This window comes from Coregonus lavaretus, assembly GCF_964263955.1.
Source record: "Coregonus lavaretus genome assembly, chromosome: 8".
In the NCBI taxonomy this organism is placed as follows: domain Eukaryota; kingdom Metazoa; phylum Chordata; class Actinopteri; order Salmoniformes; family Salmonidae; genus Coregonus; species Coregonus lavaretus.
The window spans coordinates 2,517,332-2,544,641 of record NC_139995.1 but is presented as its reverse complement, the minus strand read 5'-3'; the positions used below and the strand labels follow the sequence as shown (position 1 = coordinate 2,544,641).

At 43.2% G+C, this 27,310-nt stretch overlaps 1 protein-coding gene across 1 annotated transcript in view; it reads right to left on the bottom strand.

Moving 5' to 3' along the window:
- Nucleotides 1-17,990, bottom strand: part of LOC311133714 (proteasome inhibitor PI31 subunit-like) — a 28,632-nt gene extending 10,642 nt beyond the window's left edge. Inside the window, exons 1-4 of the mRNA XM_084167253.1 lie at nucleotides 17,720-17,990; nucleotides 16,492-16,644; nucleotides 16,292-16,374; nucleotides 14,223-14,402 (exon numbers count right to left, since the gene is read on the bottom strand). Of these exons, the coding sequence (XP_084023379.1) occupies nucleotides 14,223-14,402; nucleotides 16,292-16,374; nucleotides 16,492-16,644; nucleotides 17,720-17,848 (545 nt within the window). The 5' untranslated portion in view covers nucleotides 17,849-17,990. The remainder of the gene's footprint in view (nucleotides 1-14,222; nucleotides 14,403-16,291; nucleotides 16,375-16,491; nucleotides 16,645-17,719) is intronic.
- Nucleotides 17,991-27,310: the final 9,320 nt, after the last annotated feature.

Below are 27,310 nucleotides of genomic sequence, written 5' to 3'. Positions count from 1 at the left end.
AATGACTACTGCCCCGTAGCACTCACATCGGTAGCCATGAAGTGCTTTGAAAGGCTGGTCATGGCTCACAACACCATCATCCCGGAAACCCTAGACCCACTCCAATTCGCATACCGCCCCAACAGATGACGCAATCTCAAATCGCACTCCACACTGCCCTTTCCCACCTGGACAAAAGGAACACCTGTGTGAATGCTGTTCAACGACTACAGCTCAGCGTTCAACACCATAGTGCCCACAAAGCTAATCTCCAAGCTAAGGACCCTGGGACTAAACACCTCCCTCTGCAACTGGATCCTGGACTTCCTGACGGGCTGCCCCCAGGTGGTAAGGGTAGGCAACAACACATCTGCCACACTGATCCTCAACACTGGGGCCCCTCAGGGGTGCGTGCTCACTCCCCTCCTGTACTCGCTGTTCACCCACGACTGCGTGGCCAAACACGACTCCAACGCCATCATTAAGTTTGCTGACGACACAACAGTGGTAGGCCTGATCAACAACAAACATGAAACAGCCTATAGGGAGGAGGTCAGAGACCTGGCAGTGTTGTACCAGGACAACAACATCTCCCTCAATGTGAGTAAGACAAAGGAGCTGATCGTGGACTACAGGAAAAGGCGGGCCGAACAAGCCCCCATTAACATCGACGGGGCTGTAGTGGAGCAGGTCGAGAGTTAAGTTCCTTGGTGTCCACATCACCAACAAACTATTATGGTCCAAGAACACCAAGACAGTCGTGAAGAGGGCACGACAACACCTTTTCCCCCCTCAGGAGACTGAAAAGATTTGGCATGGGTCCCCAGATCCTCAAAGGGTTCTACAGCTGCACCATCGAGAGCATCCTGACCGGTTGCATCACTGCCTGGTATGGCAACAGCTCGGCATCAGACCGTAAGGTGCTACAGAGGGTAGTGTGTACGGCCCAGTATGTCACTGGGGCCAAGCTTCCTTATCTATGCATAGTCACTTTACCCCTACCTACATGTACAAATTACCTCGACTAACCTGTACCCCCGCACATTGACTCTGTACCGGTACCCCAAGTATATAGCCTCGTTATTGTTATTTTATTGTGTTACTTTTTATTTATTTTGGTAAAATGTTGTTCTACTTTAGTTTATTTAGTAAATATTTTCTTATCTCTTTTGAACTGAATTGTTGGTTAAGGGCTTGTAAGTAAGCATTTCACAGTAAGGTCTACACCAGTTGTAGTCGGCACATGTGACAAATAAAATTTGATTTGTATTCAGGACAAAGTTAATTTCTTTGCCACATTCTTGCAGTTTTACTTTAGTGCCTTAAGTTTTCAATGCATGTCTTGGAATATATTTATTCTGTACAGGCTTCGTTCTTTTCACGCTGTCATTTAGGTTAGTATTGTGGAGTAACTACAATGTTGTTGATCCATCCTCAGGTTTCTCCTATCACAGCCATTAAACTCTGTAACTGTTTTAAAGTCACCATTGGCCTCATGGTGAAATCCCTGAGCGGTTTCCTTCCTCTCTAGCAAATGACTTAGGAAGGACGCCTGTATCTTTGTATTGACAGTGTATTGCTACAACATCCAAAATGTAACTAATAACATCACCTATGCTCAAAAGGGATATTAAAGGTCTGCTTTTTTTTTTTACCCATCTACCAATAGGTGGCCTTCTTTGCGAGGCATTGGAAAACCTCCCTGGTCTTTGTGGTTGAATCCGTGTTTGAAATTCACTGCTCGACTGAGGGACCTTACAGATAATTGTATGTGTGGGGTACAGCGATGAGGTAGTCATTCAAAAATCATGTTAAACACCATTATTGCACACAGAGTGAGTTCATGCAACTTACTAAGCAAATGTTTACTCCGAAACTTATTTAGGCTTGCCATAACAAAAAGGGGCTGAATACTTAACTAAAATACATTTCAGCTTTTCATTTAATTTGTAAACATTTCTAAAAACATAATTCCACTTCGACATTATGGGGTATTGTGTGTAAACCAGTGAAACACAATCTCAACGTAATCCATTTTTAATTCAGCTGTAACAACAAAATGAGGAAATAAATCAAGGGGTGTGAATACTTTCTGAAGGCACTGTAGCTCTTGAACTGTTTATCTCTCTGGCAGACAAACACACACACACACACACTTTAACCGCCTTAGAGTAAAACAATAAAACAAATCCTTGGTTCTCTACAGAACTTTCAGGTCTTGTTATGATGAGAAATCAGCAGGCCTGTGCCAAGGCTAGAAAAACAGACTATGTAGCTGATTGGCAGCTTTTCAGGCAATTGAGAAATAGATGCAAGACCAATTGAGAAATGACCCAAGACCAGCTCAGTTAATCCCTACCATTGTGACAATGAGTCGTCATAATGCTGCATCAAATGTACATTATCCCAGGGGCGTTAGCAGACAAAATGTAAGTAACTTAATTTATGTCCCCCTAATTGCCTTGAATACCTCTGTTGATCCTTCAGCTATTGTATTCAGTAATCATGTGCCTATGAACCAGAGTTACACTGTTAGCACTGAGGCGGTGTGCCCTAGTAGGTAGACCATTGTGTGCAGCTCACCCTGCACCATCAGCTCCAATATAAATAACATGAGCAAGTCTACTTCTGATAAGCTTCCCAGTAAAGCAACCCAGAAAAGTGCTAAAAAGAGCCCATATTTAAACATATGCAGCCTGAGAAACAAGATTCATGAAGTCAATAACTTGCTTGTAACAGATGACATTCATATTCTGACCATCTCTGAAACTCATCTAGATAATACCTTTGATGAAACAGTCGTAGCAATACATGGTTATAACATCTACCGAAAATACAGAAATGCCAACTGGGCAGTGTTGCGGTCTATATTCAGAACAACATTCCTGTAAAGCTTAGAGATGATCTCATGTTAGATACTGTTGAAGTAATATGGCTACAGGTTAATCTGCCTCACCTAATGCCCATGCTTGTGTGAAGCTGCTATAGACCACCAAGTGCTAACAGTCAGAATCTGGATAATATGTGTGAAATGCTTGATAATGTATGCAATATCAACAGAGAAGTATATTTTCTGGGTGATTTAAATATTCACTGGCTTTCATCAAGCTGCCCACTCAAGAAAAAACGTCAAACTGTAACCAGTGCCTGCAACCTGGTTCAGGTTGTCAGTCAACATACCAGGGTATTTACAAACAGCACAGGAATGAAATCATGAACATGTATTGAGCACATATTTACTAATACTGCAGGAATTGGCTTTAAAGTAGTATCCAAATCCATAGGATGTAGTGATCACAATATAGTTGCCATATCTAGGAAAACCAAAGTTCCAAAGGCTGGGCCTAATATAGTGTGTAAGAGGTCATACAATAGGTTTTGTAGTGATTCATATGTTGATGATGTAAAGAATATTTGCTGGTCTGTGGTGTGTAATGAAGAGCAACCAAACGCTGTACTTGACACATTTATGAAATTGCTAATTCCAGATACTAATAAGCACACACCCATTAAGAAAATAACTGTAAAATGGTTAAATGTAAATGTAAATGTTAAATCCCTTTGGATTGACGAGGAATTGAAAAATGGCATGGTTGAGAGGGATGAGGCAAAAGGTATGGCAAATAAGTCTGGCAGCCCAACTGATTGGCAAACGTACTGCAAATTAAGAAATCATGTGACTACATTAAATAAATAAAAACATACTATGAAACAAATAGATAAAAGAATGATAGTAAAAAGCTTTGGAGCACCTTAAATGAAATTTTTTGAAAAAAGGCAAACTCGGCTCCATCATTCATTGAATCGGATGGCTCATTCATCACAAAACCCACTGATATTGCCAACTACTTTAATGACTTCTTCATTGGCAAGATAAGCAAACTTAGGTATGACATGCCAGCAACAAACATTGACACTACACAAAGTATATCTGACCAAATTATGAAAGACAAGAATTGTACTTTTGAATTCCGTAAAGTCCGTTTGGAAGAGGTGAAAAAATTATTGTTGTTGTCTATCAACTATGACAAGCCACCAGGGTCTGACAATCTGGATGTAAAATGACTGAGGATAATAGCGGACGATATTGCCACATCTTCAATTTAAGCCTACAAGAAAGGTGTGTGCCCTCAGGCCTGGAGGGAAGCTAACGTCATTCCGCTAACCAAGAATAGTAAAGCCCCCTTTACTGGCTCAAATAGCCGACCAATCAGCTTGTTACCAACCCTTAGTAAACTTCTGGAGAAAAATGGTGTTTGACCAGATACAATGCTATTTCACAGTAAACAACCTGACAACAGACTTTCAGCAAGATTAAAGGGAAGGTCACTCAACAAGCACAGCACTTACACAAATGACTGATGATTGGCTGAGAGAAATTGATGATAAAATGATTGTGGGGTCTTTCTCGTGAGATTTCAGCGCAGCTTTTGACATTATTGATCAGTCTGCTGCTGGAAAAATGTATGTGTTATGGCTTTATAGCCCCTGCTATAATGTGGATAAAAGAGTTACTTGTCTAACAGAACACATAGTGTTCTTTAATGGAAGCCTCTAAAACGTAATCCAGGTAGAATCAGGAATTCCCCAGGGTAGCTGTTAAGGCCCCTTACCTTTTTCAATCTTTATTATGTATTGGGAAGACTCAACAATATACACGTCAGCTACTACAGCAACTGAAATAACTGCAACATTTAACAAAGAGCTGCAGTTAGTTTCAGAATGGGTAGCAAGGAATAAGTCAGTCCAAAATATTTCCAAAACTAAAAGCATTGTATTTGGGACAAGTCATTCACTAAACACTAAACCTCAACTACATCTCGTAATGAATAATGTGGAAATTTAGCAAGTTGAGGTGACTAAACTGCTTGGAGTAACCCTGGATTGTAAACTGTCATGGTCAAAACATGTTGGTTCAGGAAAGTTATTTGTTTGTTTATTAATGTTATTTGTTTGAGGTGAGGAGAGGGATTATTTAAGATATTCTTTGAAGAAGTAGGGTTTCAGGTGCTTTCGGAAGATGGGCAGGGACTCTGCTGTCCTAGCTTCAGGGGGAAGCTGGTTCCACCATTGGGGTGACAGGACAAAAAAGAGCTTGGTCTGGGCTGAGTGGGAGCTTCCCTCCCGACCAGAGGTGGCAGAACGGAGTGCTCGGGTTGGGGTGTAGGGTTTGAGCATAGCCTGAAGGTAGGGAGGAGCAGTTCCGATTGCTGCTCCGTAGACAAGCACCATGGTTTTGTCGTGCATACGAGCTTCGACTGGAAGCCAGCAAGGTTTGCGGAGGAGCGGGGTGACATGGGAGAACTTGGGAAGGTTGAAAACCAGGCGGGCTGCAGCATTCTGGATACGTTGCAGGGGTTTGATGGCACAAGCGGGGAGCCCAGCCAATAGCAAGTTGCAGTAGTCCAGATGGGAGATGACGACAAGTGCCTGGATTAGGACCTGTGCAGCTTCCTGTGTGAGGTAGGATCATACTCTACGGATGTTGTAGAGCATGAACCTGCAGGAGCGAGTCACTGCTTTGATGTTTGCAGAGAACGACAGGGTGGTGTCTAAGCTCACACCAAGGTTATTGGCACCCTGGGAGGGTGACACTGTGGAGATCTCAACCGTGATGGAGAGGTCTTTGAGCGGGGCAGGCCTTCGTGGGAGGAAGAGCAGCTACATCTTGTCGAGGTTGAGCTTGAGGTGGTGGGCCAACATCCAAGCTGAGATATCTGCCAGGCAAGTAGAGATGCATGTCCCAACCTGGGTGTCAGAACGGGGGGAGGAGAAAAGTACTTGAGTGTCATCCGCATAGCAATGATAGGAGAGACCATGTGAGGATATGCCGGAGCTGAGTGACTTGGTGTAGAGCGAGGAAAGGAGAGGGCCTAGAACCGAGCCCTGGGGGACACCAGTAGTGAGAGTACGTGGTGCAGACACAGATCCTCTCCCCGTCATCTGGTAGGAGCTGCCTGCAAGGTAGCATGGGGAGGGCCGAGCCGGCCGGGAAGAAAGGGGTCAGTGCGAGTCATCGGATGCGGAAAGGGAGGAGAGTAGAGTCAAAGAGGCAGAATCAGGAGACAGGATTTAGCAGAAGGGAGAGATGATGAGAGAGAAGAGCGAGAGAAGATTGCAACGGCGCATGACCATCTGGGTAGGGGCTGAGTGGCTAGGGTTGGAAGAAAGGGACAAAGAAAAGGAAACAAGTAGTGCTCAGAGACCTGGAAGGGGGTTGCAGTGAGAATAGTCTCTAGTAAAGATGAGGTCAAGCGTATTGCCTGCCTTGTGAGTTGGAGGAGTTGGGAAAGGGTGAGGTCAAAAGAAGCAAGGAGGGGAAAGAGAGAATTGGAAAGAAATGAATCGAAGGCAGACATCGGGAGGTTGAAGTCGAAGTACGAAGAGTGGTGAGACATCGTCAGGAAATTAGCTTATCAAGGTGTCAAGCTCATTGAGGAACTCTCCAAGGGCACCTGGTGGGCAATAGATGACAACAATGTTAAAGCTTGAGTGGACAAGTGACAGCATGGAATTCAAATGAGGAAATGGACAGGTGAGAGAGGGAGAAAATAGAAAGTCTCCAGTTAGGAGAAATTAGTAGCCCTGTGCCACCATCGCGACAACCAGATGCTCTTAGACAGAGAAAACGTAGTCAGATGAAGAGAGACCAGCTGGAGTAGCAGTGTTCTCTGGGGTGATCCATGTATCCATCAGGGCCAAAAAGTCAAGGGACTGAAGGGCAGTATAGGCGGAGATGAAATCTGCGCTCTTGACCGCAGATCGGCAGTTCCAAACGCTGCCAGAATTCCACATGGGTTGTGCACGCAGGGTACACTAAATTACATGGGTTGCAACCAAGGGGTGTGGAGCATCTGTAAAGCCTACAAGGAGCGGAGCGAACAGGTATAGAAAACAGTTGCCAAAGCTACAAAAGAGCAAAGACCCTCAGAAAATAACTAGTTAAGATACTCAAGCGAGCTGCCGCTGAGAAACCAGGGGAGACTGAAGTACTAGCACTACTTGCCTAAGGTGAAACCAAAGTAGATGGCCCTAGCTAGCAAAAAGAAAGTACTAGACAACAGATATAGACAAATTATACTTATCACTCCTGGAGATATCAGGAGTCCTATAGCTATTGCAGCAAAGAAACCACTTACGGACACCAATAAGAAGAGACTTGCTTGGGCCAAGAAACACGAGCAATGGACATTAGAACGGTGGAAATTTGTCCTTTGGTCTGATGAGTCCAAATTGGAGATTTTTGGTTCCAACTGCCGGGTCTTTGTGAGACGCTGTGTGGGTGAGCGGATGATCTCCGCATGTATATTTCCCACCGTAAAGCATGGAGGAGGTGGTGTTATGGTGTGGGGGTGTTTTGCTGGTGACACTGTCTGTGAATCATTTAGAATTCAAGGCACACTTAACCAGCATGGCTTCCACAGCATTCTGCAGCGATATGCCATCCCATCTGGTTTGGGCTTTGTGGGACTATTATTTGTTTTTCAACAGGACAATGACCCAACACACCTCCAGGCTGTGTAAGGGCTATTTGATCAAGAAGGAGAGTGATGGAGTGCTGCATCAGATGACCTGTCCTCCACAATCCCCCGACCTCAACCCAATTGAGATGGTTTGGGATGAGTTGGATCGCAGAGTGAAGGAAAAGCAGCCAACAAGTGCTCAGTATATGTGAGAACTCCTTCAAGACTGTTGGAAAAGCATTCCTCATGAAGCTGGTTGAGAGAATGCCAAGTGTGCAAAGCTGTCATCAAGGAAAAGGGTGGCTACTTCGAAGAATCTAAAATATATTTTTATTTGTAAAAATAAAAATAAAAATAAATGGTAGACCTCCACAAGTCTGGTTAATCCTTGGGAGCAATTTCCAAACGCCTGAAGGTACCACGTTCATCTGTACAAACAATAGTACGCAAGTATAAACACCATGGGAGCACGCAGCGGTCATACCGCTCAGGAAGGAGACGCTGTGTGGGTGCTTTGCTGCTGGAGGGACTGGTGCACTTCACAAAATAGATGGCATCATGAGGAAGGAAAATTATGTGGATTTATTGAAGCAACATCTCAAGACATCAGTCAGGAAGTTAAAGCTTGGTCGCAAATGGGTCTTCCAAATGGACAATGACCCCAAGCATACTTCCAAAGTTGTAGCAAAATGGCTTAAGGACAACAAAGTCAAGGTATTGGAGTGGCCATCACAAAGCCCTGACCTCAATCCTATAGAAAAATGTGTGGGCAGAACTGAAAAAGCATGTGAGAGCAAGGAGGCCTCAAACCTGACTCAGTTACACCAGCTCTGTCAGGAGGAATGGGCCAAAATTCACCCAACTTATTGTGAGAAGCTTGTGGAAGGCTACCTGAAACTTTTGACCCAAGTTAAACAATTTAAAAAGGCAATGCTACCAAATACTAATTGAGTGTATGTAAACTTCTGACCCACTGGGAATGTGATGAAAGAAATAAAAGCTGAAATAAAATCACTCTACTATTATTCTGACATTTCACATTCTTAAAATAAAGTCGTGATCCTAACTGACCTAAAACAGAGAATTTTTGCTAGGATTAAAATGTCAGGAATTGTGAAAAACTTAGTTGAAAATGTATTTGGCTAAGGTGTATGTAAACTTCCGACTTCAACTGTATCTACACACACACACACACACACACACACACACACATCTCTGGACTGACGAAAAGCTGTCTTTCAAAAAGCATATTGATGAGGTAGTTAAGAAGTTAAGAGTTAACTTTGGAACAGGGCATGCCTTTTGTTAAATAGCAGAAAACAAAATCATTCAGTCGACATTCAGTCCGGCTTCAGACTATGGCGATAGTGTCTATATGAATGCAGCTGCCACTGTATTGAAACCATTGGACACAGTTTATCATAGTGCACTACGCTTTATTACGGGCGATAGGTTCAGTACACATCACTGCATTCTGTATCAAAAAGTAGGCTGGCCCTCTCTTAAGTCTCGTAGATCAATGCACTGCTCTCTTTTTGTTTATAAAGCCCTCGTGCAAGCTTCTGCCATACATAGGGCAATGGCGGTCATGAAATTGTCAGCCAGTGATTGTCAAGCAAATAACAGCCGGTTACATGGTAATTGACCGTTAATTAACAAACACATTTTGCATCTCCTGGCTTCCACACATAGCCTACAAGCCACTGATGCAGACCTTTGGAATATCTACATTTGAAAAAGTCTAATAAATCCATGTAATATAGCCTGTATTTTAGACAGGTCTAAAGAAACATGATATGAAGAAAATGTTGTCTATTTCAGAAGAACAGAATAGCATACTCTGAGTTGTCCTTATGCGAGGCCCTGATCAGGCTATGCCATATGGCTGTGGGCTACACAAGTTCATTTAGCAGACAAGATTTGAATTCCATGGCATTATTTTATATTATTTATAGTATGAAGAATACAATTGAACATAGCTGAATAAAGTAGAAAGGATATTTTCTCCAAACGATTTGAGGGAGTGTGCACATGCAGCTTTTCTGTGTTGAGCGGTTAACAAAGAAACTGGTACTCCTAGATGGTTAATTTAGAGTTATTTATGTAACTTTAGTTGTGATACAAAATGTTGGGCTATATGTTTAGATTTTTTATACATTCTAAGGCTGCATGATGCGACTGAGGATTTGAAAAAAGTAGCATGAAAGGCAGGAACTCTGCTTTGTTATTTGCGTAGGCTATACACACACTTCATCAGTCTCTCATTCACAGTCACGTGATCAGGTCTTTCTCACAGGCTACAAGTTAAGACCGACACGTCAGGGACGCAACCGCGCGCGTCCTTATCCAATTCGAGGCACATATTTAAGATTTTTGGAAGAACTGTCCACATTTACTTTGTCAGCCAACAAGATGAGTAGGCCTATTGAACAGCAAAAATACTAGCCTATGTCAATTTACTAACCCCCATAGTACAAAAGTTTACCTATTCTATTTTGTGTGAGAAATAAATATTCCAAACATAGTCCAGTACATTTGTGGGATGCGATAGATCCCAAATTAATACAACCACTAGCATAAAAAAAATATTAATGTTTTAAGCAATGAGCCTGACGCAAAAGATGAGAACAATTATCTTAAAATGTGGTTAACTATTAGGCTATTTCTTCACATTATAAGTGCAGCAATGCGCACACGGCAGTAGCCTATAAGCGCGAATGTTCCATTAGCAGGAAAACACCATTTTCAAAAGTGACTACAAATGTGATTATGCATGTAATGCTTTTATTATAAAAGTGCATTTTTATGGTAAAAATGTTCCCCAAACTTGAAACTCACGCACCTTATATGTATGCCAGTTAGGCTCCACACCAGTTGTAAAGCGGATTAAAGCGCTTAATTTTAAAAATATATTTGACCACTTTAGTTGCGATACAAACATTATCAAAACATATAGGCCTATGTGCTAGGCTACATAGGTGTGAGACTATGATTTGGAAAAAGGTAGCAAAAATAAAAAGCATGCGCTGTTTGCCTTAAGCTGGGCATCATTCACAAGTGATAGGCTAATATTGTCACCCCTCACACTTTTCTTGATTTAATCTAGTCTTCACATATACACGTGTGAAATTTGTCCATTATCATTCACCGGTCTCGAAACAGGGGGAAGCGGGAAAAAAAATACATGTCATCTATGCACTTAAATAGCGAATGGAGGACGCTTTTCCTGTGGTTCATTTTCATGCCAGCCAGGTAGGCTATACTCCTGTTGTAAAGAGAATCAATGTGCTTAATATTAGGGAAGTTAGTAGACCTAGCCTATAGAAAGCTGATGGGATCTTCCTAATTTTAAGAGGCCATCACTCTGTTTTCTCACGCAATTGCATAGCCTATAGAAATGTTGCGCAACATGAGCTCATGGGCTCTCATTAAGTGTTTGATTAGATTTGATTTGCATTGATGTCAGAATGATTAGAGGGACAGAGTGCGGCGCACCAGGCAGTTAGCAAGTTTGGTAGACTACTAATGACCATCAGCAGCATCAGAGCTTGGAGAATCCTAATTACCGTGACTAAAAGGTCACGTGGAATTTGACTGCCATCATGACTCGTGACCGCCGGTGTGGTGGTAATACGGTCACAGTAACAGCCCTAGCCATACCTTACTTCATTGTTAAATTACAGAAATAAGAGTCACCAGACTCGATCACAGGGTTGACTAACCTTCCATCTCCACTGAGACAACTAAACACAGATTTACCTTTTTTTGCACCTTACATGTGGAATTATCGCCAGACCTCTAAAGTAGGATGTTTTGGTGCAGCTATAGTAGTTCAAACAGCTGTTTGATTACTTTTTTACTGAGGAATGCATTTGTTTTTCATGATCGTGTTTTGTAAGTAACTTTTTTGAAATTGCTTGTAAAATGTTTTTATTGCATTGGAATTGTAAATCTTGTGAATTTGTATGATTGTGTGCAGGGCTTCCTTGTAAAAGAGGCCTTGGTCTCACAATGGGAACCCTGTTTAAATAAAACTGAGCATAACAAACATTAGGAACACCTTCCTAATATTGAGCTGCACCCCCCTTTCTGCCCTCAGAACAGCCTCAATTCTGGACTGCTGGCCCATGTTAACTCCAATGCTTCCCACAGTTGTGTCAAGTTGGCTGGATGTCCTTTGGGTGGTGGAACATTCTTGATACACACGGGAAACCAGCAGCGTTGCAGTTCCTGACACAAACTGGTGCGCCCGGCACCTACCACCATACCCGGTTCAAAGGCACTTAAAATCTTTTGTCTTGCCGATTCACCCTCTGAATGGCACACATACACAATCCAGGTCTCAAATTGTCTCAATGCTTTAAAAATATTTATTTAACCTGCCTCCACCCCTTCATCTACACTGATTTAAGTGGATTTAACAAGTGACATCAATAACCTTGTCAATCTGTCATGGAAACGGCAGGTGTTCTTAATGTTTTGTATACTCAGTGTACATTTAAATACAATTCTGTCCATTAAGTTGTACTAAATCAAAACAGATAAAAATAATGCATGCTCTGTCTAGTTGACAGGCTACTGCATTAAGCTCTGACCTACACTATCATATGTGACCGACCGGCTCGACCTTATGTAGCAAAATTTGAAATGATGTTTAGATTGGATAAAAGTAGAGACTCAGAGCTAGAAAATGGTATATCATACACTACAGCTGAGGAACAATGGGAAAGTAATTCTGCTTTGAAAGTTGATAAACTTGTAACCCCACTTTTGAGAAAATGGTCCTTGAATGTTTTGGTACACCTACTGGAGAGCTCTTCTTTGTCTACACCTATTCAGCATCGTTCACACCCTCTTAAGCCTTAGCCCCACCGATCTCTAAGGATTCACATGAGGCCATGTGCTAAACAGAGTGAGTACGGTAGTGTACTAAATAACCAAAGATTTCAAGACTAAATGCTGGTTTATACTACATCTATCAATATCTCTGTAGACATTTGTCGTAGTGACATCATGAACATCATTTTGTCGTCCGACATCAAACTTGTCGTTGTTATGAAAAAGCAGCCTGGTGGTCCAAAACAGCATAACTGGTGTATTTTAATACCAACAAACCCATCCATTTAAAAATGAATTTAGTATATGTCAATATAGCTAACCAGGCAACTAAAAGCAACTTTCTAAACAATGATTTGGTTTGTTTCTAGCTTGTTAGCTAGCTAGCTAACTTTAAGATAGCTGGCTAGCCAGTTCAAATAATGACCATATCATATAGCTGACGTCTTAACTTTAGATAATTTGTATTCATTATTACAGGAAAATAAACTCACAAGGTCATTATTTACAAGTTAATGGCAAGCTAATTACAGAAATTAGCTTACGGTTGAGAGTGACGAAATAAAAGCAAGGCCTTCTACCGGATAATTTTAGAATTTGGACACTGTCTCGTTGGCCTGACGTTATATCCTAATTTGGTTGTTGTTCTTCACATTACAGTCTCCGGTAAACACACACTATATCAAATAAAATCAAAGTGTATTTGTCACATGCATAGGATACAGAAGGTGTAAACGGTACAGTGAAATGGTTACTTGCATGGTGACGTATTTTGTTCAGACATGTAGCTAGCTAGCTAAACAATGAAACACAATCCCAACTCATAACGTTACTACCCTGCATGAATCTGCAGGTAGCCAAAGCTAACAAACTAGGTTCAATATTAGCTAGCTAACATTAGGCTAGAACTAGCAATGAAAATTGGTTTCTGCGATAAGAATAATATTACTACACAGCTCATACACGTAACGTTAGCTAGTGAGCCAGCCAGCTAACGTTAGCTAGCTAGCTAACAGTACGCATTAACTTGCAATGAAAATGACTGACAATTAGAAACGTATAATATCTGAAACTGTAGCTGGCTAGACTCTCTTACCCATATACATGGATGAACACTTCTCCCTCTCGGTCACAGATGCCATGGTTGCCCTTAGTTTGAAGATGTAATCCGGAGACAGGTGTTTTATACAACAGCCTTCTGCGTGTTGTCCTTTCAACTCCCTCCGCATATTTGCAATCAAAACGCTAGAATTTTCTGCATCTCCTTAGCTATCATACTTTGCTTCCACTGGACATTCCACTGACTTCAAAACTCAGTTCTACAGAAAGTGGAGAGCATTAGCAACACTTTCAGTTCTTTGTGATATCTTTCAAGAAATCTTCATTAGAAAGGATTACCTACACATACTGAGCAGCTCATGTTATAGACAGAAGCGTTCTACATGGCAGACCAATCCAAACTCATCTCTCAGCATGTCCAGCCCATCAATTATCTCAGCCAATCATGGCTATTGGGAAGGTCCCTGTCTTTTTCCGTGGCTAAACCAACTAGGCTAATAATTTAATTATATTCATATTTACAGACTGCATGCACGTTTGTTATTAAGGCACATGAAAGTTCACATGTTCCAGAAGGCATTTATGCCAAAAAGTGCATTTTGTAAATAAATAAATTATGTTCAAATGGCTCTCCTGTGAAGTAGTGACGCGCAACATACGCCTAGTTTCCTGAAACAAGTCACATATTACAAAATGGTATTTATGAATGTTACTAGGCTAATACATTCAGTATAATCAGTGACTATGGCTGATATAGTAAGGCAGGTGTATTCAATTAATGTTTTTCTTTACTAAGAAAACCGTCGTGTGGACCATCAAATCAGTCCAGGTTGGGCCCGAGGTTCGCCAGTTGTAGAACCCTGTAGTAAGGTATGTTGTACAAACCAGTTAGGCTGCCTGCTGGTCTGTGGATGCCTTGTTGGAATGCGGAGAGGGTCACTGTCCGGCTGTGAGTCATCGGATGTCTCTCTCTTACTCTTCTTGTCTTTCTTTCTTGGTGCGGGCACTGAGGGAAGGAGTTGGCTCTTCACCTTCTGAGCCAAATCTTCTACATTCTTGAATACACTGACAGAGGGGAGGAACATGTCAATATCAACACGTTTTAGAGACTTATAGGAATCATAAGGTTCATTCTGTACAGAACAGGAACAAAAAAATACAACTTCTTGGATCTTTCTGAATTGTAATGCATGAAAATGTACAATGGTCATTGTACCTAAACAAACAAAAATAAAACGCAACATGAAACAATTTCAAAGATTTTCAGAGTTACAGTTCATAAGGAAATCAGTCAATTGAAAAAAAATGATTAGGCCCTAAACTATGTATACAGATGTGCATCGGTTGGTCACAGATACCTTTAAAAAAAAGGTGTGTGGATCAAAACAAAAAGTCATTATCTGGTTTGACCACCATTTGCCTCATGCAGCGCGACATCTCCTTCACATAGAGTTGATCAGGCTGTTGATTGTGGCCTGTGGAATGATGTCCCACTCCTCTTCAATGGCTGTGCGAAGTTGCTGGATATTGACGTGAACTGGAACACGCTGTGGTGCAAGTCGATCCAGAGCATCCCAAACATGCTCAATGGGTGACATGTCTGGTGAGTATGCAGGCCATGGAAGAACTAGGAGATTTTCAGCTTCCAGGAATTGTGTACAGATCCTTGCGACATTATCATGCTGAAACATGAGGTGATGGCGGCGGATGAATGGCACGACAATGGGCCTCAGGAGCTCCTCACAGTATCCCTGTGCATTCAAATTGCCATAGATAAAATGCAATTGTGTTCGTTGTCTGTAGCTTATGCCTGTCCATACCATAACCCCACCGCCACTATGGGGCGCTCAGTTCACAATGTTGACATCAGCAAACCGCTCGCCCACACGACGCCATACATGCTATCTGCCATATGCCCGGTACAGTTGAAACCGGGATTCATCCGTGAAGAGCCCACTTCTCCAGCATGCCAGTGGTCATCGAAGGTGAGCATTTGCCCACTGAAGTCAGTTACGACGGCGAACTGTAGTCAGGTCAAGACCCTGGTAAGGACGACGAGCACGGAGATGAGCTTCCCTGAGACGGTTTCTGACAGTTTGTGCAGAAATTCTTCAGTTGTGCAAACTCACTGTTTTATCAGCTGTCCGGGTGGCTGGTCTCAGACAATCCCGCAGGTGAAGAAGCCGGATGTGGAGGTCCTGGGCTGACGTGGTTACACGTGATCTGTGGATGTGGGGCCGGTTGGATGTACAGCCAAACTCTAAAAAGAAGTTGGAGGCGGCTTATGGTAGAGAAATTAACATTACATTTTCTGGCAACAGCTCTGGTGGACATTCCTGCAGTCAGCAAAACTGCACATTTTAGAGCGGCCCTTTATTGTCCCCAGCACAAGGTGCACCTGTGTAATGATCATGCTGTTTAATCAGCTTCTTGATATGCCACACCTGTCAGGTGGTTGAATTATCTTGGCAAAGGAGAAATGCTCACTAACAGGGATGTAAACAGATTTGTGCACAAAATAAGAGAAATAAGCTTTTTGTGCATATGGAACATTTCTGGGATCTTTTATTTCAGCTCATGAAACATGGGACCAACACTTTACATGTTGCGTCCATATTTTTGTTCAGTGTAAAATGATTGTTGAGAACTAATTACTTGAAATTGGGATATTTGGGACTTACCCAGGCCTCATTTAAGACTGTAAGCAACAAAGCATGAATTGGAGTAATATGAAGCTTTACAGAATGGCCTGTAATATGGAGTAGTATTTTTCGATTTCAATAAGTCATAGTATTATTTTCTTTAAAAAAAACGTGGTATTTATGGTCCGGTGGATTTCCTTATCCAAACACTTATACATTTGTTTGTTGTTAATCACTTTTGCTCCATTAAGCACTGTTCAAATTGAGCAATCCTTCAATATATCCCCCCCAAAATATTACACATTGACCAACCTTTCAAATGTTTGCAAATGATCCGCGTCCACATAATCACTGACATTCATTGTCAGGTCTGACACTTGTTCAGTGGCCGAGTCCTGACACAATAGAAAATAATCACACTTAGGCCTACTGTAGATGTAGCCTAACTAAATTTGAGAAATAACCACTTAAGATTTGAGTTGAAGAAACATTTTGAATAGCTATATAGTTACCATTAAGTTGAAGATCAAGGTGGAATCCACAGTGATGGCTTTTACCAATAAATTAGACTTGTCATCATTTGACTTGTACCGCAGGGTGTACAATTCCTTGTTGCCGTTCCACCCTGTAGGAAGCAACTCCGACTTCTTGTCACCACTCAGAGGCTGAAAAAATGTAAATAACACAGATTAATTTATTAATTCATAATTTAACAGGTATGTATCGTCACGCTTCATGTGGCATGAGGTCACACTCTCTCTCCCTTTCTAGATAACTATTTAAAGGCACAATCATGAGTTTGTGTTTCAGCCCAATGCTAGCCCCGCCACTGTTTTGGGTGTAAACTAAGGAGGAGGCTGAAAGAATGTAACCACACTCATGTTCATAGATGGATCAGATACAATCTGTAGCTAGGACTGTCAGTCAATGTAAGAGCAAATAATGTGATTTAACCCCCCCCTCTCCAAAAAATGTGTCACAGAATTTAACCAAATTTAACTTGGCGATACTACCTTCGTTCTCGTTTCGGACAACCACGCATCCAGTTGCAGGTGGTTAATTTAAGCAAGAAGGTAAAGCCCGAGGAAGTGTGGTATACGTCCAACGCAACGCGGAGTGCCTGGATACAGCCCTTAGCCGTGGTATATTGGCCATATAACGTTACCACAAACCCACGAGATGCCTTATATATTATAAACTGGTTACCAACGTAATTGGACCAGTAAATAGTACTTATTTTGGTCAATACCCATGGTATATAGCCTGATTAGCGTGTTACAAAATCTGTAACGTTAGCTAGGGACATGATATAGCGATAGGCAAGCTAATTTACAAAACACATACATCAGCAGAATAATGAGTATTGTTGAAATATTGTCATTCATACAAATTCAATAAACGAATTCATTTCTACAACCCAGTTTGCTGACATCACAACTAGCTAGCAGCTACAGATTAGTAGTCTGACATGGCATCGCTACGTTAACCAACTAGCTGTAGCTAAGTAAATTAGTATAGCTAGCTAATTTAGCCAACTGACTAGAGCACGAACTATAATTATTAATGCTAGCTAACTATAGTTGGTTAGCGAGGCAACATGTCAAACTGCTAATCTGGCGCTGCTAACCAGTTGTTGTGATGTTGTCAGCAAACTCTTAAACCAATTAGCTATAAAACATGGAATTATAAATTCCCTGTCATTAGTAGCCTGCTATCAGTGCTGGAATCACAATGACTCACCTCATCTCCCAACCCAAGACACTTGTACCCACTCTTTACAATTTCCCAGTGAACAAAACACACAACGACGTCCTGTGGACAGGTAATACTGCCTGCTACGCAGCTATACAAAAGCTCTAAACCAGCCATCTTTCGGAAAGTTATGAATTGATAGCAATGTTTGATCACAAATGAAAACGAAAGAGCTGCAGGAGGCACGGCTGTTTATGTTGATCATTGATCATCTCAATGGCTCCAATCGCGTCCACTCCGTTCTCCTCGTCTCCTTCTCAAAACCCATTGGATGAGAAAGCCAGAGGTCCCGCCTCTCTGACCTTCTCCTCCAATGGATTCTAAAAAGACGAGGAGAGAAGACGCGAGGACGCGTCAATTGAGATATTTCCATATTTAGTACGTGACGTGATCACTGCAGGAAGTGAACTCACCTCAGATTTTCAGAAAATGATGCCTAAAAAACAATGTCTCATGAAATATATGCCACTCAGCAGAGACTTTCCAAAGCATTTTACAGTACATTGACTGCATACATTTTTAATAGGCCTATGTGAACGTGATCCCTGCGGGAATTGAGTTCCACAATATGAGTCATAATACCCATAAAACCTAGCGGTAAAACCCGGAAATGGTTCCAATTGTTTTTCAACCATTGATTTTTACATAGGGGATTTTAGAACTACTTCATATAAGGTCTGTGTTTTGTATAGGCTTACCGTGGCGTGACTTTTGATAACCGAGCAAATCTCTCTCTGACAAGGTCAATTTTATCAATATATTCGCCTGCATGCAATGTACCGGATTGTAACCACTACTCAGTGGTGGAAAAAGTACCCAATTGTCATATTTGAGTAAAAGTAAAGATAGCTTCATAGAAAATGACTCAAGTAAAAGTCACCCAGTAAAATACTAGTTGAGTACAAGTCAAAAAGTATTTGGTTTGAAATATACTTAAGTATCAAAAGTAAATGTAATTGCTAAGTATCAAAGTAAGAGTAAAAGTATAAATCATTTAAAATTCCTTATATTAAGCAAACCAGACGGCACAATTTTCTTGTTTTTTATTTATTAACGGATAGCCAGGGGCACTCCAAAACTCAGACAAAATGTACAAACGAATCATTTGTGAGTCCGCCAGATCAGCGGCAGTAAAGATGATCTAATCAAATTTTATTTGTCACATGCGCAGAATACATCAGGTGTAGACCTTACTGTGAAATGCTTACTTACAGGCCCTTAACCAACAATGCAGTTTTAAGAAAATAGAGTTAAGAAAATATTTACTAAATAAACTAAAGTAAAAAATAAAGAAAAATACATAAAAAATAAAGAAAAATAACAAATAAAAAAAATATACAGTACCAGTCAAAAGTTTGGAATCATTCAAGGGTTTTTCTTTATTTTTACTATTTTCTACATTGTAGAATAATAGTGAAGACATCACAACTATGAAATAACACATATGGAATCATGTAGTAACCAAAAAAGTGTTAAACAAATCAAAATATATTTTATATTTGAGATTCTTCAAATAGCCACCCTTTGTCTTGATGACAGCTTTGCACACTCGTGGCATTCTCTCAACCAGCTTCACCTGGAATGCTTTTCCAATGGTCTTGAAGGAGTTCCCACATATGCTTAGCACTTGCTGGCTTCTTTTCCTTCACTCTGCCGTCCGACTCATCCCAAACCAAATCAATTGGGTTGAGCTCGGGGGATTGTGGAGGCCAGGTCATCTGATGCAGCACTCCATCACTCTCCTTCTTGGTCAAATAGCCCTTACACAGCCTGGAGGTGTGTTGGGTCATTGTCCTGTTGAAAAAAACAAATGATAGTTCCTCAAAGCCCAAACGAGAGGGGATGGTGTATCGCTGCAGAATGCTGTGGTAGCCATGCTGGTTAAGTGTGCCTTGAATTCTAAATAAATCACAGACAGTGTCACCAGCAAAGCAGCCCCACACCATAACACCTCCTCTTCCATGCTTTACGGTGGAAAATACACATGCGGAGATCATCCGTTCACCCACACCGCATCTCACAAAGACACGGCGGTTGGAACCAAATATCTCCAATTTGGACTCCAGACCAAAGGACACATTTCCACGGGTCTAATGTCCATTGCTCGTGTTTCTTGGCCCAAGCAGGTCCCTTCTTGTTGGTGTCCTTTAGTAGTGGTTTCTTTGCAGCAATTCGACCATGAAGGCCTGATTCACACAGTCCCCTCTGAACAGTTGATGTTGAGATGTGTCTGTGACTTGGAAATCTGTGAATCATTTGTTTGGGCTGCAATTTCTGAGGCTGGTAACTCTAATGAACGTATCCTCTGCAGCAGAGATAACTCTGGGTCTTCCATTCCTGTGGCGGTCCTCATGAGAGCCAGTTTCATCATAGCGCTTGATGGTTTTTGCGACTACACTTGAAAAAACGTTCAAAGTTCTTGAAATGTTCCATATTGACTGACCTTCATGTCTTAAAGTAATGATTTACTGTAGTTTCTCTTTGCTTATTTGAGCTGTTCTTGCCATAATATGGACTTGGTCTTTTACCAAATAGGGCTATCTTCTGTGGGCACTATGGTGTTGAACACTGAGCTGTAGTCAATGAACAGCATTCTCATGTAGGTGTTCCTTTTGTCCAGGTGGGAAAGGGCAGTGTGGAGTGCAATAGAGATTGTGTCATCTGTGGATCTGTTAGAATTGCGAATTTGAGTGGGTCTAGGGTGTCTGGGATGATGGTGTTGATGTGAGTCATAACCAGCCTTTCAAAGCACTATGGGTCGGTAGTCATTTAGGCAGGATACCTTGGCGTTCTTTGGCACAGGGACTATCGTGGTCTGCTTGAAACATGTAGGTATTACAGACTCAGTCAGGGACAGGTTGAAAATGTCAGTGAAGACACTTGCCAGTTGGTCAGAGCATGCTCTGAGTACATGTCCTGCTAATCCGTCTGGACCTGCGGCCTTCTTAATGTTGACCTGTTTAAAGGTCTTACTCACATCGGCTACAGAGAGCATGAACACACAGTCGTCCGCAACAGCTGGTGGACTCAAGCATGCTTCAATGTTGCTTGCCTCCAAGCGCGCACAGAAGTCATTTAGCACATCTCGTAGGCTCGTGTCACTGGGCAGCTCGCGGCTGGGCTTCCCTTTGTAGTCCGTAATAGGTTGCAAGCCCTGCCACATCCGACGAGCGTCAGAGCCGGTGTAGTAGGATTCAATCTTAGTCCTGTATCGACGCTTTGCCTGTTTGATGGTTCATCAGAGGGCATAGCGGGATTTCTTATAAGCGTCCGGGCTCCTTGAAAGCAGCAGCTCTACCCTTTCGCTCAGTGCGGATGTTGCCTGTAATCCATGGCTTCTGGTTGGGGTATGTACATACGGTCACTGTGTGGACGACGTCATCAATGCACTTATTGATTAAGCCGGTGTCTGATGTGATATTCTCCTCAATGCCATCGAATGAATCCCGGAACATATTCCAGTCTCTGCTAGCAAAACAGTCCTGTAGCTTAGGGTCTGCGTCAACTGACCACTTCCGTATTAAGCGAGTCACTGGTACTTCCTGCTTTAGTTTTTGCTTGTAAGCAGGAATCAGGAGGATATCATTATTGTCAGATTTGCCAAATGGAGGGCGAGGGAGAGCTTTGTCTGCGCCTCTGTGTGTATAGTAAAGGTGGTCTAAAGTTTATTTCCCTCTGGTTGCACATGTTACATGCTGGTAGAAATTAGGTAAAATGGATTTCGTTTTCCTGCATTAAAGTCCCCGGCCACTAGGAGTGCCACCTCTGGATGAGCATTTTCTTTTTTGCTTATGGCCTTATACAGCTCGTTGAGTGCGGTCTTAGTGCCAGCACTTTTTGGTGGTAATTAGACAGCTACAAAAAATATAGATGAATACTCTCTTGGTAAATAGTGTGGTCTACAGCTTATCATGAGGTACTCTACTTCAGGCGAGCAAAACCTAGGGACTTCTTTAATGTTAGATTTCATACACCAGCTATTATGGACAAATTGACACAGTCTACCACCCCTCATTTTACCGGAGGTAGCTGTTCTGTCTTGCCGATGCACGGAAACCCCATCCAACTGTATATTATCCATGTCGTCGTTCAGCCACGCCTCAGTGAAACATAAGATATTATAGTTTTTAATGTCCCGTTGGTAGGATAGTCTCGCATGGAGCTCATCCAGTTTATTCTCCAATGATTGAATATTGACCAATAGGACGGATGGTAGAGGCAGGTTACCCACTTGCCGACTAATTCTCACAAGGCACCCAGATCTGCGTCCCCTGTATCGGCGGCGTCTCTTCATGCGAATGACAGGTATTTGGGCCTGGTCCAGTAGCAGCAGTAAATCATTCGCGTCCGACTCATTCAAGAAAAAATCTTCGTCCAGTTCGAGGTGAGTAATCACTTTTCTGATATCCAGGAGCTCTTTTCAGTCATAAGAGACGGTGGCAGAAACATTATGTACAAAATAAGTTGGATTTTATAAGCAGGGCGCCTATCAAGGGGGTTATTTCTGGGGTGGCGCAAGATGTAAAGTCAGATGATATAACTGAAGACATAGATGGAGTGGTTGGTGCACGTCGACTGACCCGTACTTCATCCATACTATCCCCCTTCATCCATACTACTGTTCTTTGACGAAGTCTCTCCCTTCTCATATAAAGTTAGGATTCATGAGATACCCTGTTAGAGGTTTGTGCACAAGCCTTCAGTGTCATGAATGCAGAAGATTTGGTCATGTGTCAAGGGTCTAGAAAGGATGAGTATCGTATGCCAGATGAAGTGAAATGCTGCAATTGTCGTAGCGAACATATGCCCGAATTCCTGGAGTGCCCTGTTAGGGTGAAGGAGACCGAGGCGGCAAGAGAAAGTGGTGTCCAGCGTGTTTCCTATCTGGAGGCGGTGAGAAGAGTGGAAGGAACAAGTGGCGTGGAAGAAACAATGGTAGTAGAGCCACCACGACCAGTGAAGGTTTCTCATCAACCGAGGGATCATGAAATGTTACATGTTAAAAAGATGGACATTGTATTATTTTATTGCAATGGTCATAAACTGTACAGCACAAGCATAGAAGAAGTCTAAGAAAATTGGAATCATTGTGAATGCAGCTGAAAGTTTTTTGGGTCTTCGTGATTTCACAGCCAAGGCCTTGCAAGAAACCCTGTTGGTGAATGTTCCGCCCTCACAGGCCGCTGAGCCTGTGTAGGGATGTATTTTGGAATGGACTGTGATTAAAGAAGTGGAATGGGTTTTGTTTGAAGTGTCTATTTTTGTATTTTGTATGATGTCATATTTCCCCGTTTCCCCGCAATGGATTTTATATTTTCTCTTTCAATACCCAGTCCAGCTGGTGGTGGTAATGCACGATTAACATTGGATGCCAACTGCGGAGAAACCATCGAAGAAGAAGTGTCAGATCAGTAGTGTTTTGAAAACTGCATCAGAGCATGGAGCTCATGTATCATTCATCCCATCACTAGCTAAAGTTATTGAACACATCAAGAACATGTTAGCCACCAGAGTGAATTCTAACATTTGCTAGCTAACTAGCGAATTAGCGTTAGCCCTTCGTCGTGTTATTTAGCTAGCTAGTTAGCCAGCTAGCTATTTACCTTGTCTTGTCTTTACTGTAGCTATATTTTTTGGTATCTAAAGTTAGCTAGTTATACCTGAAGTCTCTTTACTCCAATAAATAGCTAGCTTCTCCTGCTGTAGCACACAGAGAAGATGAAGAAGGTAATGCAAGAGGGTGTTGTGGATGGCAACAGACAACAGAAGAGCTCAGAGAAACCCAAGTCAGCCGTCTGCCGCTGACATACGAGGTGTGCCATAAATGCACTCATATGGTTAAATAATTTTCAGTCTGACCAACAGTAGCCTACAGCCTATGATGCGGCAACATCATGTATTTAGCTATATAAGCCCATTAATGTTTGTGTCAGGACAAAATGTGAATGTGATCAAATTTGGTTTGTATTCAAGCTTCGGCTGACTAGGCTACCTAGATATTTTGATTCTAAATGATTGACTGCACTTAATCAATTAACATAGTGATGACATAGACTGTTTGTAGGTGCATACTAGACCAGGGTTTCCCAAACTCTGTCTTGGTGCACATTTATATATTTTGCGGAAGTACATATTCAATACATCGTAGGAGGAGCCTATTGAACCCACAAACAGCATTGCCAGTGCCATGCTCTCACCAACTGGGCCACAGGACCACTTAAAATGTCACACTGCTTCAAGATATCTTCAGAAAGAAACGGAATAGGTCTAGCATAAACTGTGCTAAGAAATGACATCAACGGGTATGTGGAAAACTGACATTATGGCTTACAAATCAATTTTAGTCCAGTGTTGCTGAAATGAAAAGGAGTCCTTGCTCAGGATCAATGCACAATTTTCTATTTATTAGGCTGAGTTTTCATAGTCTTGCTAACACCAGCCTCTCAACGTCCTTGACTTGAGAGTCTGGAACGGCTGCTTTGATGTGTCAGCACAAGGTGACCATAATGAAGGGGCTATGCCCTCAGACATCAAGGCGGCACCCTACGCTTGTTGGATATCCCCGTTTCGAATTGAACAACTCTTAATCAATTGTTTTACATAGGACCGCCCCAGCTCTTCCGCTTCCAGCAAGCCCTTTTGGAATAAACACACACAGGATCATGGCTAGAAGGGATCCAGCTTTTGTCAAATTACAGTCTGATTTGACTATTCGTAGCAATTTAGGATAATTAACGTAACAGGTTAGGAGAATTAGGTTAAGATTAGGGTACGTTTAGCTCAAATGTAAAACATTTCTACTTTTGACGTTAATTTCACAAAAGCTGGACCCTTTCTAGCCATCACCCATACACAGTAGCTAGCTAGCACACATCTTCGGAGTTCGTACATCGTTTGCCACTAACATAAATAGGGCGCATAAATCATCACACACATTTTTTAAACCTTATAACAACCCTTCTACACTAAAACGACTGACATGTTAGACAAGTACAACCTGTTAAACATTACGCTCTTGTGGCTAGCAAGTAGAGTAGCAACACTACTAGTAACGTTAGCTAGCATTGTTCAGCCCATAGAAAGCCAGCCAGCTGATAACTTTAGCTTGCTTGCTATCAACTCGATATCGGCTAGCTAATCAAATGTATGTATTAGTTATAAATTAACTAGTTAGCTAATTATAGGCTGAACATTTCCTTCATTGGGAAATGACACAAAATTAACACCTCATTAAAATACCTTTTTGTTTTACGTTGTGCTTTACTTTGAAGACTATCTATGAGTTGCGATGGCCCTCAGTAAAGTAGACAGTCGACATGGGCTATAATCTACAGTAAGTGATGCCTTCTCAACATGGCTCCTCATGTTTAACTCTCTCTGTCACTCAAATAATGTTGCCCGATACCACTCTTAAACATCATGTGCTCATTTATCGTAATCTCATCTTCTTTCAAGCTTGCTGAAACTCTCCCGAAAGGCAGGTTTTCATTTTGAGCCCTGACCCTTACAGAAAGATACTGTTAGAGTGCTGACTGTGATAAAAAGTAGGCTATAGCTTATTCATTCCCATCCTCATTCAGAATACATTTATAATTGGTAACAATATAAAGATATTGAAGCACATTTGATTACTATGCTAGTAATTATTGCATAAGAAAATGTTATGTTTGGAGTTCCCATAGTTTAATCCAGTAAATGTAATTTCTGTAGTGCTTTATTCAGCCCTTATGCTGCCTGTCACCCAGTCATTTATGATGCAGTTCTATAACTATTTAGGTTACTCAATGTCTTATAGGCCTATCATGCAAACATTTCATGCAAACAAACACTTCTTACCAGTGTTGTACTACTCGGTCTCGACCACAAATTGAGTGTCTCGGTCTTCTCTCGGTGTCGGTGTCACGCCCTGGCTCTGGGGACACTTGTATGTTGAGCCAGGGTGTGAGTTTCATTTGTATTCTATGTGTTCCATTTCTATGTTGGCCAGTGTGGTTCTCAATCAGAGGCAACGAGTGTCAGCTGTGGCTGGTTGTCTCTGATTGGGAACCACATTTAAACAAGCTGTTTGCCCACAGTGGTTGTGGGATCTTGTTCTAGTTGGTTTGTGTTAGACCGTTGACTGTCACGTTATCGTTTTGATCGTGTATCACCTATAATAAATATGTTCGCATTCAATGCTGCGCCTTGGTCCTCCTCTCTTACCGACGATCGTGACAGAAGATCCCACCAGAACTGGACCAAGCAGCGGGTCCAGGAGCCATCGCCAGGGAAATCCCTAGCGGATATCCAGCGCCTCCTCGACTGGGTCAAGCCGGGTGAGGAAGAGAGGGGCTTGACGTGGAAGCAGAAGGGCGAAAGGCTGGCGAGAAGTATGGAGAGCTGGTCCACGGGTAGGAGTGAAGCCCATACAATTTTTAGGGGGGGGCTAACGCCGTGGACGACGGGCCAGCAGGAGACCGCGACAGAGCGGCCCAGCGGGTTGGCAGAGGAGGCCGCCAGGTTACGGGGGCCACTGGTCGAAGAGGGGATGGAAGGTGTAGAGGCACGGCGAGAGGTACTGGGGTGTGTTACCAGTCCGGTCCGGCCCGTTCCAGATCCCTGCGTAGGGCCAGTGGTGTGTGTCCCCAGTACGGTCCGCCTGTTCCTGCTCCCCGCACCAGGCCAATGGTGCGAGTCTCCAGCCCGGTCCGGCCCGTTCCTGCTCCCCGCACCAAGCCAATGGTGCGCATCGCCAGCCCGGCCCGGCCTGTTCCTGCTCCCCGCACCAAGCCTATGGTGCGCTTCGCCAGCCCGGCCCGGCCTGTTCCTGCTCCCCGCACCAAGCCTATGGTGCGCGTCGCCAGCCCGGTCCGGCCTGTTCCTGCCACTCGCACCAAGTCAGGGGTGCGAGTCGTCAGCCCGGTCCAGCCCGTTCCTGCTCCACGCACCAAGCCAGGGGTGCGTATCGTCAGCCCGGCCCGGCCCGTTGCTGCTCCACGCACTAAGCCAGGGGTGCGCATCGTCAGCCCGGTCCGGTCCGTTCCTGCTCCACGCACCAAGCCAGGGGTGCGCATCGTCAGCCCGGTCCGGCCCGCTCCTGCTCCACGCACTAAGCCAGGGGTGCGCATCGTCAGCCCGGTCCGGTCCGTTCCTGCTCCACGCACCAAGCCAGGGGTGCGCATCGTCAGCCCGGTCCGGCCCGCTCCTGCTTCCCGCACCAAGCCAATGGTGCGCGTCGCCAGCCCGGTTCGGCTCGCTCCTGCTCCTCACACCAAGCCAGTGGTGTGCGTCGCCAGTCCTGCACGGCCCGTGCCTGTTCTCCACACCAAGCCAGTGGTGGGCGTCGTCAGTCCGGCACGGCCCGTGCCTGTTCCACTGGTGCCTGGTCCGGCACCGGTCAGATGCGTTACGCCGGAGCGAGAGCAATCCGCTCCATCAGTGTGCAGTCCAGCTCCGGCCAGCGGGGCCAGACCGGACCAGGGGTACTTTGGGGGGTTGGAGAGGGAGTGGGGGTTAGGCCCGGAGCCGGATCCGCCGCCAAGGCGGAGTGCCCACCCGGTCCCTCCCCTGTGGTATTTAGTTGGCGCGGTCGGAGTCCGC